The 12,136-nt window shown below is 37.3% G+C and overlaps 1 protein-coding gene across 3 annotated transcripts; it reads left to right on the forward strand.

Annotated features, from left to right (window-relative positions):
* Positions 1–283: 283 nt before the first annotated feature.
* Positions 284–11,383, forward strand: LOC113694188 (probable RNA-dependent RNA polymerase 3). 3 transcript variants are annotated; one of them, XM_027213052.2, is made up of 19 exons: positions 284–858; positions 1,609–1,837; positions 1,920–2,058; positions 2,360–2,434; positions 3,552–3,705; positions 3,989–4,208; positions 4,285–4,372; positions 4,480–4,623; positions 5,951–5,998; positions 6,118–6,189; positions 6,945–7,051; positions 7,498–7,646; positions 7,922–8,147; positions 8,403–8,628; positions 9,140–9,282; positions 9,644–9,806; positions 10,355–10,493; positions 10,720–10,892; positions 10,976–11,383. In XM_027213052.2, exons 1-19 carry the CDS (start codon positions 441–443, stop codon positions 11,216–11,218), a joined length of 3,156 nt encoding a protein of 1,051 aa, XP_027068853.1. In that variant the 5' UTR covers positions 284–440; the 3' UTR covers positions 11,219–11,383. The 3 variants fall into 3 exon arrangements, with proteins under 3 accessions (XP_027068853.1, XP_071908814.1, XP_071908815.1); XM_072052713.1 differs by lacking the exon at positions 2,360–2,434; XM_072052714.1 differs by lacking the exons at positions 10,720–10,892; positions 10,976–11,383 and having other exon boundaries at positions 9,140–9,320; positions 10,355–10,535.
* The last annotated feature ends 753 nt before the right edge of the window (positions 11,384–12,136 follow it).

A 12,136-nucleotide genomic window follows, 5' to 3' on the forward strand; every position in this document is an offset into this window, starting at 1 on the left:
GTTCGGGCTATGCGTTTTTAAAAGGTTCCCAGTGCCACTCCCAATCCGCATATTGTTATATATATATTAATGAGAGTGTTTGGATATTCAAATTATTTTAAATAATATTTTGTTTGTATCATAAACACATTTTTCAATCTATCTTTTTATATTCTTAATCACCTTTTATTTCACATATATCACATTACAAAAAATATTACAGTAATTATTTCAAATAATGCGTCCAAACAAACTAAATATAAGGAGCGGAGAAATGCGTTCTACGCCACGCCTGTGCGACAAAAGTAATCGTTAGAACCCGTAATTCAATTTCTCAAAAGTCTCTTCTGTCCCTCCCAATTTCAAAACATTTCTCTGTAGCAAAGACGACTACTAGCAAGCACTAGAACTATCAGAATATTACAACCCAAATATCTTCGTTCCCGGCAGCACAACAAACAATGGACAATCCTTTTCGAACTCCACCTCCACATCCGCCTCCACCTCCACCGCTTCAAGGTCAAGTCCCTCTTCCACCGAAAGTAGAGGAGGTAATAAACAGAATCTGCGCAGAAAAGCACCATGATCCGCCGGATCACTTGGCCCGGAAAAAGCTGGCACGGGTGGGTGAAGAAGCTGCTCTTGATGTTGTGAGGAGAATTTACAATACCCCGAACCCCATCCGATCCTTGAGCGGTTACATTACATATTTGGTCAATCAGTCAGACTGTGGAGGTGCTGGCGCTAGTGGTAGCCAAGTAGCAGAAGTCTCTTGTGCTACCGCTACTGCTGCTCCAGAGGAATCTATTCCTTACTATTTCTCTCCTCTGAAACGCCCTTTGCCCTCATCACCTTCTGCTTCTCCTATATCTCCCCAAAGTAACATTCTTTAACTCTCTTACGACTTGCAGTTTTGTTGGTTCCTGTTATTTTGCACCTTTGGTTTTAGTTGCTTATTCGTATGCAGCTTGTTTTTTGTTCTTTTAAGTGCCTTCCTCCAACCCAAGAAAAACGGGGAAATAAAGAAAAACAATAAAAAGAAGAACTTTTAGTTCTAGGCTGCCGTTGGAGTTGTCTGTCGTGTAACTTTGGCCACAGCCTCCAGCTCTTCGCAGCAGTTGGACTTTGTCCGTCTTGTCATCTTTAATTTGGCAAACAGGCTTGGTTCGAATCTGATGGGCACTTGCTTATGCTTCTTCAAATCTAATAGCAACTCCTTTTACATTTCCATATTTCCCGGAAAAGTGCTCATTTCGAACGAAAAAAATTTCAGTCTTTTTGCTCCTTTTCGAGTCTAATCATTTCCAAAATGTGCCATTTATTTAGACAAGCAAATATCATTACTCTTTCGAATGTCTTCTTATTATCTTACTCGTATTATCAAATTCGGAGGTTTTTTTTTATGTGTTACTTCTTCATTAGCGTAATTAAAAACATTTTGGCCAAATCTCCTATAAAATATCTGTTGCTCGTGAGTGGAACTTCCATGCAATAACACGTCCAATGCTTTTTGCTTTGTGGTCAACAGTGGACTCATTGAACAATTTTGGTAGACTGCATTCGCTATGTATGTCTGAACCACTCTGTTGAGATGTCGTCTGATTGATGCGGGCTTTAATGAATATACAGATGGTGAAAGCTCTGGCTATCAGAAGTTGGACCGTCGTGTGGGCTCACCCTCATCATCAAATTTACCAATGCCAAAGGCTAGCAAAGTTACTCGCCAGCTACAGTTTTCTGGTGAACCTGAGCGTAATGAGAAGAAGATAACTCCTGAGGTTTTCAGCTACCAGAGGACTCTCTTAACTAGTAAACTGGAGTACAGAAAGCTATTCTTAATTTACAGTTATATTGGAAGGTCGGTTAATTCTTTAATCCCAGCATTAAACCCTGTTTGTTTACACTGTAGCAGTTTCTGACTGAGCCAGTTTCATTTGCAGGAGAAAGTTCGAAGATGTTGTCAGTGATGATGATGCAGACCAAATTTTGGAGATGAAAGATCTCCCGATGGGTAATTTTGAATCCCGCATTTGGGATGCTTATGGAAAGCGATACGTTCCAGCTGCTGATAGAAGACAGGTGAAGCTTCTATTCAAAGTTCTGTCCTTTTTTTTTTTTTTTTGGGATTCTGAATGTCTTTCAGTTTATAATTGCTCATATTTCTGCACGGTCATCATCTGATCATTGAGTACAAATTAACTTGGTGTTTCAATTATGTAAACTTGGAATTTCGCAAGGATGAAAAATTGATAGAAGATCATGTTTGGTAATCGGGGTGCAATTTGACCAATGACATTGGTTTGTAGCAGACCTTCTCAGTGTTGTTCTTCTGCTAGTTTGATAGCATTTACCATCACTATTTAATCTGTTGGTCTTGCAGAGCACCGAGTGGGATACCGGGAAAACGCATCTGTATTATTGTTACGTATACGCAGATGGAAGTTGTTCTTTTAAGGTTCGTGTTTGTAGAATAATAAAGAGAAAAGCATCTAGTAAGGTTTTTTTTTTTTTTTTTAAACAAAATTTGTTTAATTAGTTGCACTATTTTCTTGCTTTGCTGCACCCTGCAATTTTCTTTGTTTCAAGTTTTCCCAATACTATACTATTTTGTCTTGCTTTTCTTGTCTAAAACAAACTTTTGTGATGGTTGTACTTCCACCTTGTCTGTGACAAGGCCATGGTTTTGCGTCCTTATAATTAGATTTATTTTTTTGTTTTAAATGTGCTGCGCGGGGCAAAGTCCGTCATTTTCTCTTTTAATTTTTTGGGGGGGGGGGGGGGGGGTAGAATTGCATGACAACAAATTCAGTATGTTCTCATTTTCCGTTGGGGTAATAATTTATTTGTCAAATTTTTTCCTTCCTTGTGTTTTGGTCAATTTTTTATTTCAAATATGTACGCATGGGAAACTAACCCAATTCATCCTTCACTATTTTAGATTTTTTTTTTTCTCATTCCCACATTTAAAATAATGCAAAATCATCCCTAAAATTTTGAAAATGCACCATTTTTGTCCCACAATGCAATTCCAATCAACCTTCAAGCTCAAAGTCTCATGTCCCAGCCACGCACATATTATATGAGGGCCAATTCAAAACCAGAAATAAGATTCTTCCCCTCCAAATTTGAAAGACCAATTTTGTCCCTCACATTTTCAAATATATATATATATATAATATAATATGTCTATTATTTTACGGGCTATTTGTCAAACAAGTGATGAAAACAAGAGTAGCTGGCAAACTACAAGTCTAAAATTTGATCTGCTTCACAAATGATGAAGTAGAAGGCAAACAATTCATTTCTCATGTTCCAGGCAAGCCTGTAAAAATGCTTCAACTAGCTGGTAATTTACAAGCTCTCTTCTCTGAATTGTATATATGCATGTGTTTTAGCCCCGGGAGAGGGGGGGGGGGTTGGTATATTCATCATGGCTTATCTGTCAATGTGGTACAGTGTCATGTTTGCCATAATGACATTATGAACTTGAATACTCAATCTTAAAATTGGAAGCGAAGCTTCTATCTGTCTTCTTATTGCTGTAACACATATGTTAAATTTGTGTTGTTCAGGGACCTTGTTTGGATACTACATCAACTCATCTGCAAAGAACATTAGGAGACGACAATATACTAATTGTCAAGTTTGCTGAAGATGGAAGGAGTTGTATTGACAGGATTTTAAAGGAAGGAATCCTTGTTGGTTTGAGATGTTACCAATTTTTTGGTGAGGTCTTCCCTCCTTTTCCTGATCAGAAAATGCTTAAATGTTCTCTGTTGCTTTCTTTGTTAATTATATTGCTCTACTTTAAGCTGCTTTGTACCCAGAATATTCTTGGTAATTATATACCTGTTGAAAGTACGCAACCAAACCTTAATGCCTATTGTGTCTTCTCTTTGACTTACAAGTATTGAACTTTTCTTTTAATAATAATTTACTTGCTTATATGATCTTTTGGAAGGTTAAATGACTTACCAGTATTAGGTATTTTTTTATCTTTATTTTGCAGTTATTAAAGATGAAAGCAAAGGTACCAAGAAACAAAAGGAGATGGAGAAGGATAAGACTTCACTTTCTCCTGCTGTTAGATGCTATTTTGTTAATTATGACTCTATTGCTGCTCGTGGTAATAGTGAATCATATAGTTTGTGTCCATCGAACTTAAACAAAGCTAGATGCCATTTTATGCACGTCCACATGGTATCTAGCTTGGCAAAATACATGGCAAGGTAAGATTCCTTAACTTCATCAATGACCAAATCTTAGAACCTTGCAAGTAGTAACACTTGATACCTTTTAATGCAGGTTTTCGCTGATATTGTCGAAAACAATTAAACTTCCTGTTGATCTGTCTAGCATTGTTATTGAGAGTATTGAAGATATACCTTGTCGTGTATAAGATTTGCTTCCTTTCATTCATTGCCATCACTTGCTTGTATACAAGAAATTTGCTTCTACTAAAGAATTATTTATTGTATATTGAAATTCCATCAATTGTAGGATGAAAATGGTGATGAAATCCTTGATGAAGATGGAGAAGTGCTTGTACTCACAGATGGAACTGGTTTCATCTCAGAAGATTTAGCTCTGAAGTGTCCCCAAAATTTTTGCAGTGCAAAATTTTTGAAGGATAACGACTTTGAGGTGACATGCTATGCTTGTAAACTAAACTGTTAGCGTATCCACCTTTTACTAAATGATTGTTCAAAGGGTCAAAGACTAGCTTCCTTATGTTAGGGTCAAAAGATTGTTTAGACAATGAAGAGTTTGAATGTCTAGATCACCCAAATGTTTAATTCGAATTCAAGGATTTAGAGATGATTTTGAATAGGAAAAACATGTCTGAAATACTCTGTAGTGCCATGATAACAGATGGTCTTAAGTTGTTGACCTGAGAGCAAATTTAAGAAGTGCTTGGGAGACAGTTTTTTCTTTTCTCAATTAAATTGATCAGAAGTAGTTAAAATGTGCGATGAGATTTGTCTGAAGATGACAATTCTTGTGGGCTGAATTTGTGGATAGTGCGACCTTATCTAGTTATGCCAGCAGGGTGCCTACATAATGGTAATTATAAAACATGATAACTATCATTCTGCTGATGTGATACAGAATTTCAGTAGTGCTCAAGCAATGGTTCTTTTACTGTCAAATTTGAAAAACTATAGGAAACTGTGTCCCAGTTTAGAAGGGCTGGACAGCACTTTGTTAGCACATGATTCAAGGGGATTATCAAATTAATATTGCAACTGATTTTCAATGATGGATTAAAGATTGAAAACATTCAAGATGAGAACGAAAGTATCATGTAAGATTATAGGATCCTATTGAGCCTTTTATGTCATGTTGCAGTTCTTTTCTGTTTTGTCCTATGTTTTTACTTCTTGTGACTGCTGGTAAACTCTATCATAAGCTTCATACATGTGGTTGTTCCGTTGAACATGTAATCATGCATACATTCATGGTTTCCAACTTGAATTGGAAGCAAAGAAAGTAGCTTGTGAAGCACAATGAACTGTGGCGAACCCAAAACATCTAAGATTCAAGGTAGGGGGTGATCCTTATAGCTGTGACCATTCTTTCTTCCACAAAATGATACACGTAACAGATGCTCATATGGGAAAGTTGACTCTTGGATTTGGAACCTGGTTGAAAAGTGGGAAGAGAAATTAAAGCAATGGCATGGGCTTTTAATACTGCTACAACTTTTAAAGCGCTATGAGTTGGAGTATAGAGATGACCATTATATAGTATGGCTGCAAAAGCCTCTAGGCGAGCAAATGGCATACTAGAAGTATTCGGCCTGGAAATGTGCTGAGTTGATCTCATAAACTGCCTTGTCTTTAATTCAAATACAACCTTATGGTGGCCTAGTGTGTTTTTGTCTTGAACTTTCTTTTTAAACCTGTTTATGTGTCTTTCAAGTTTTATTTACTTGTTCTTTTCTTACTTGACTATTTTTGTTGAATTTGAGGATGTGCTGCATCAAGAAAGAAGAGTGGAAGATTGGAATAGGAAACCGGTACAAGCTTAAGTCTATTACTTTCTTTGTTCTATTGTTTTGGGAATTTCTCAGTTGATTTTTTCCCCCTCTCAGTGGGGATATGATTGTAAACTCTTCTTTTTACCTTTTTGTTGTAGCCTCTACTGATGCAGTGCCGTCTGTTCAGTAGAGGTTTGGCAGTCAAGGGAACACTTCTTGTTAATAGAAAGGTACTTTCTATCTTTTCTTCGTAGTGTTGTATAATGCCAATTATTTTTTGCACTTGTCTTGTTTACAAGGACAGTGATGCCTTCTGTGTGTGACATGATATTGGTCTTGGAGTGTTCTGGTGGGATCTTCATGGACAGAAAAAGTTTGCACTCGGTCTCTGTCTCAAGTGGTTTGCAGAGAGACAGTCTGGCTTTTATGCCTTCTGAGTTGCTTGTGTTTTCCTTTAAGCCCATATGTGCTTCTTCCTATCTACATGTAACAATTATCCTTGCAGTGAGAAAAGAATATCCAACGATTTGCACATAAGATGACACCAGTCTTTGAACAACCCTAATCTTACATTAGAATAGAAGAACAATACTTGCAGTTACGTTGCCACTTTTTGGATAACTTTTCCAGGAATGTGGTCCAACATTTAGTTTTCAAGGTTTGCTGTATTGAGCAGTCCTGTCATTTCTTTGCCTGTGATTCATGTTGATGTGTAGAATTTCACTTTCATGGTGAGAATGGTGATAACCAACTGAGAGTTCTGGGTTTTGTAGAAGATGTTTAAGCAATTAGTCAGTGCTCCTCTACTTTAATTAAGCAATTAGTCAGTCCCCCCCGGCGGACAAAAACCACCCCACAAAAGAAGGAAATTTATCAAATTGTATCAACCATTATAAATGGTATTTGTTTGCTGTTAAAGCTATATGCCAGTTTGTCTGTTGAATTTGACACCAGACATTACCAATTTATCCTTGTCAAATTTAAGCTTGACGCAGGAACAATTCAGATCAGATCCTCCATGGTGAAGGTCAAGAGGGATATCAGGTGTCCTGTTGCTCCAACATTTGACTCACTTGAAATTGTAGCAGTAAGGTGTCTTCCTTTCCTGAGTGATCTTTATTCCTTTTGCTCTTTATACTGCTGCAGTTTAGTGAAGTTCAGTGCAGGAAGTATGAAGTTGTTGCTCTTTATACTGCTTTCATTTTATTAGAAAATCGATTGATCTGTGCTTTAATTTGGGTTGATCTCAAACTAGTGCAAAGTTTTGTCATTCTGGCTTACAGTTCATGTTCTTAATAATCTAAGCTTTAGTTTGCTGCAGCTGACAAGGTTATGATTTATCTGACTGTTTTAATTAAGTCAATGTTTTACATTAATCAACTCTTATGTCTTATCCATACGTAGGTTGCAAGCAGCTTTGCTTGCTACTTAAAGGTGTTAAACTGCAATTTAAAGATTGAAGAGAGAACAATGCAATGTGATGCATCTGCTTACAAGTTTGATTAGTGATCATGAAACTTTTTTTTTTCATAATTCAGCCATAAACCAAGGAGATGTCAGCTATCGAAAAATTTGATTGCTCTTTTGAGCTATGGAGGAGTGCCAAGAAACTTTTTCCTGGATATTTTGAGAACTGTTCTTGAAGAGACGCAAGCATTATTTACAAACTTGCACGCAGCGCTTAAAGGTATTGCAGATCTGAATCTTATCTGCGTATTTGCTTTAGAGGACAAATCATTTTACATGCTCTCCTTTTATTGATGAGGATTTATAAAACTCTCTTGGCCAAAGATGGATGATGTTGTCTTTCAAATAGTTGTTCCACTCAGAATTTTTTTTATGTTAATTTACTTCAACAGTCGCCACCAATTGCCAAATTTTGAAAAAAAAAAAAAAAAAAAAAAAAACCTTTATACAAACGACATTGAAAAGTACTTCTCTTGGGGGCAATTGATGTTGCAGTTTCTATCCGAAATGGAGACATGGATGATGGTTGGACTACCGCAAGAATGATATTAGCTGGAGTGCCTCTCAGTGAGCCTCACCTTCAGGATCGTTTAGCTAAACTGGCAAATTTTGAGAGGAAATCACTTAAAGAAGGAAAGCTCCCCATTAGTGAAAGCTTTTACGTGATGGGAACAGCTGATCCAACGGGCCTGTTAAAAGCTAATGAAGTCTGTGTGATCTTGTATGTGGACTACTTGGTTTCTTGTTAGTTGCGCATTTTACAATTCAGGCACATTTTGTAGGTGTCATTCATGGGAGTGAGGAATTGTCCTTGCAAGCATTTCATATCTTTTTCGATAATCTGGTTGAGTTTTTAACTTCTTGTTTTCTCCTCTACTGATATTGTTCGTCTATTTTGTACCATAATCAAGAAGTGTGTTTTTGCAGTTATGTAGCATCTTATCTGAATGTTAACATGTATATTCCTGTCTATTAGGGAGAATGGGCAAATATCAGGAAAGGTACTAGTATACAGAAATCCTGGTCTCCACTTTGGTGACGTACATGTCCTTGAAGCAGTATATGTGAAGGAGTTGGAAGATGTAATTGGCAATGCCAAATTTGGTATATTTTTCTCCACCAAAGGACAGAGATCAGTAGCAAATGAAATTGCCAATGGAGATTTTGATGGAGATATGTATTGGGTTTCCAGAAACCCGCAGGTTGGTACTGATATAAGCCCTTAAACCTATCCCTTATATCAAGATACACTTCACTTTTTGACTGCTTATTATGGAGCTGATGTGCTTAATGTGATGATTTAGTCTGTGTTGAATTTTTCAGACAGAGACAAAGAGACAGATAGAGAGAGCACTACAATATTTGGGTGATAGATATGTAAACAATATGGTGGCTGTTTAGAAGTAGCCAAGCTATCAATCCGTTGGCTTCTTTTCTTCCTTTTTTCTAAAAAATAAAAAATCATGAGGCCAAGTATTGTGGTTAAAGCTCATGTTGATAGTTTTTTTACTCGACGGACATTATGCTTTAATTGCAAACTTTTCGTGGATCCAGGAAATTGCATTTTTGTCGAAGGATCTGCCTCTCTCTTTATATTTCATCTGGTCTACATCTACTTATGAGCTTCCTTGTCTTAATGATAATACTATAGTTCGTACTCTTCTGGATATGACAGAAGTTGTTGAAGTTTGTCCACCACTTTTTATATTTCAGCTTTTGAAGTACTTTAGAGCCAGTGAACCATGGACTCGAGTGTATTCATCTCCACCAGCAGAAAACAAGAAGCCCAGTGATTTTTCAGCTGAAGCATTAGAATATGAGCTTTTTCGACTCTCTCTAGAGAAGCGGAAGCAAAGGTATGCAGGCTGCGTGCTCATTATAAAGACATACAGAGGTAGACGTAATTAAAACTTTCAACAATCTCAAATCTGATACCTTTATAGTAGATGCCTGTACCTAGATCTGTGGTATTACCGAAAGGATATGAGTTACTTGTTTGGAGCAAAGTTTTCTGTTGAGTATGAACCAGGAGACCATTGGATGCACTAATCTGTGCCGCTAGTTAAAGATGCACTCCTTGAGCATCTATAGTTGTACCATGTACATTGTTCGTTACTCCTATGACTTTTTTTTTTGAGTTAAATCGCGCGTTATGTTTGCTGGCTCATTATGTGATGTTTGTATGTTGTGAATGGTTCAAATGATTTGCTGTTTCAGCTTTAACATGGCTGTTGCTGCTCATAGCTGGCTCGCATTCATGGACCGTCTTTTGGTACTTCGGGATGAAAATGCTGGTGACACAGATGGTCTTAGGCAACAGATACTTAAATTGGTTGACATATATTATGATGCATTAGATGCACCCAAAAGCGGAAAGAAGGTAAGCTTCAGCACTTGAATTTTCTTGGCATTTTTATTCAACGTGTTTTGGCCTTGTGGATAGCTTTCTTAATTTTTTATGATCTTGACATGCCTTTTCTCATGGAATTTGATCGCGGAATTACACACTTCTAAGTTCAATGCTTTGGTTAGGTGCACCCATTTCATGTGAATGGGCAACCCTTTCAAAGCTCTGGTCCCATGTTTGGCTTGTCGTGATACCAAAAAATGCCAGTTCCCAAGTACAACAATCAAATGGTGAATTGAGCGTTCGACCACTTTTCTTTGCTTCAGTGAAGAAGATGTTTTGGCTTCCATTTACATGTTTTTATGTGCTTATCCTACATGCAACTTTACGTACAAATAATTGGCAGATGGGGTTTAGACAAATACTTGGTGGTAGATAATATCATACACTTATTTTTTTTTTTTTTTTGTTGCTCGTCTCCTTTGAAGGGGAGTAGAATAATTATTATCTGACGAGGGATTGTTAGTCTGTCCACCGACATTCATTTTCCTCAGCGTATCCCTCCTGCTCTTCTGAAACAGGTAAATGTTCCCAGCGACCTGATAGCAAAAAGTTATCCGCACTATATGGGAAAAGGAAACAGCTACCATTCTACATCCATCCTGGGGGATATCTTCGATCAGACTGAGCAGTTTCAATCTGAAAGGCGCTCTATTGGAGGTAAAAATTGGTATTAATCGAAGTAAAAAGGTCGTGCAAAAATATACACTCCAGATGTTTAGGTTGATGAAACACTTTATAGTGAAATGTCATGTTGAGAATTGTGGGTTTGTGACCGTCTTCGCTCCTACATTTTCTATTTTCTTTGTTTCTTGACTAGAAGAAGAAATTGAAGTAGCATCTATCATTTGGGCATATTATATTATATTATATTATTTTCTGCTAGAAATATGGAAACTGCCTTGTTTCAATTCACGCATCCCTGAAGAGTACTTGAGCATGTGGATGGCGAGGTACGATGATTACCGGTATGAGATGCGAGACGCATTGGAACAAAATCCCGCCGACGACGGCCTGAAGAACAAGGCCGCAGACAGAGTGATCAAGAAATACAAGGAGGTCAGTGAATAATTACTCCTAGCGAAATGGATAGGATAGAGGATTGAATGGTTGGCTGAAATGAAGATTTTTTGCTCATGTAGTTGCTGTATGAAGCGGCAGAGTTGCAGGAAAGTAAGAAGAAGATGGAAGAAATCAATAACGAGGCGCTTGCCATCTACCATGTGAGCTATGATCATGCCATCGGTCGGGGATGTATTAGCAAATGCAGTTTTGCTTGGAGAGTGGCGGGTTCTGCTCTCTGCAACCTTCATGCCACAAATACCAGCACCAACGAATATCCAATGCTGGTTGTACCATCAGTCCTCCGGAATGCTTTATTTTAGCCCCCGTTCTGCAACTAATTTTTTTTTTTTTTTTTGGCTTCTTCTTTTTTGTTTTTTTGAAGTTTGTAAGCGTGTAAATATTTATGTTAATGTCAGTGGTGCGCTCGACTTCCCTATATGTAGAATGATTAAAATTAATTATCAAAAAATAACTTTGAATTTTAACTCTCTTTTTCTTGGATTATTTAAAAAGTTTATAATCTAAATGCAAAAGGAAACAGAAACATTAAAAACTCCATGTCTAAAATCAGAAAATATATTTCCCTCTAGGCATCTAAAGGACATAATTATAGAATAAAAAAGGAGTATGTTTATGATGTATTGGATATTCACCTCACTCAAACGCGATATTTACCTCAGCCCCGTCTGGATTATATTTTTTGAATTTTTTATAAAAAAATTATTATAACGATCTGATACATATGAAGTAAAAATGTGTTCAAAAAAATATATAATAACTTTTTTGAGAAAAATTGTAATCTTTCGTCTCCTTTTAGGTGAAATCCAAAGAATAATCGGCTTATGCAAAGTTTTTTTTTATCTATGGCCAATGAAGATCGCCCCATACTGTGATAGATTTTTAACGGTAGACAAGGGTTGGTTGGTGGTGATTACCAGGCCTGGCCAAAGGCCTAATGGCACGAAAAATCATTCATTCATCTGAGGAAGAAGAAAGGCCAAAAAGGAAAACAGACAAAACTCCCCCAGTTTATGATGTTACCCCTCGATGAGACATGTCGGTAGATATTTTCCTCAAATGTCACTCAAAAGTAAAAAGTGATCATGCATTAATATTCCGTTCCCACGGGTACGGGACGTTTTTCTTTTTCCGCTGCCCCCGGGGGCGGTATGTGGGGTCGGCAGTTAGCTATGATCTCGAGGGCAGCAACTTATAATTACGAAAAGCACATCCATGTG

The sequence above is a fragment of the Coffea arabica genome, chromosome 6c, assembly GCF_036785885.1.
Source record: "Coffea arabica cultivar ET-39 chromosome 6c, Coffea Arabica ET-39 HiFi, whole genome shotgun sequence".
Taxonomy (NCBI): domain Eukaryota; kingdom Viridiplantae; phylum Streptophyta; class Magnoliopsida; order Gentianales; family Rubiaceae; genus Coffea; species Coffea arabica.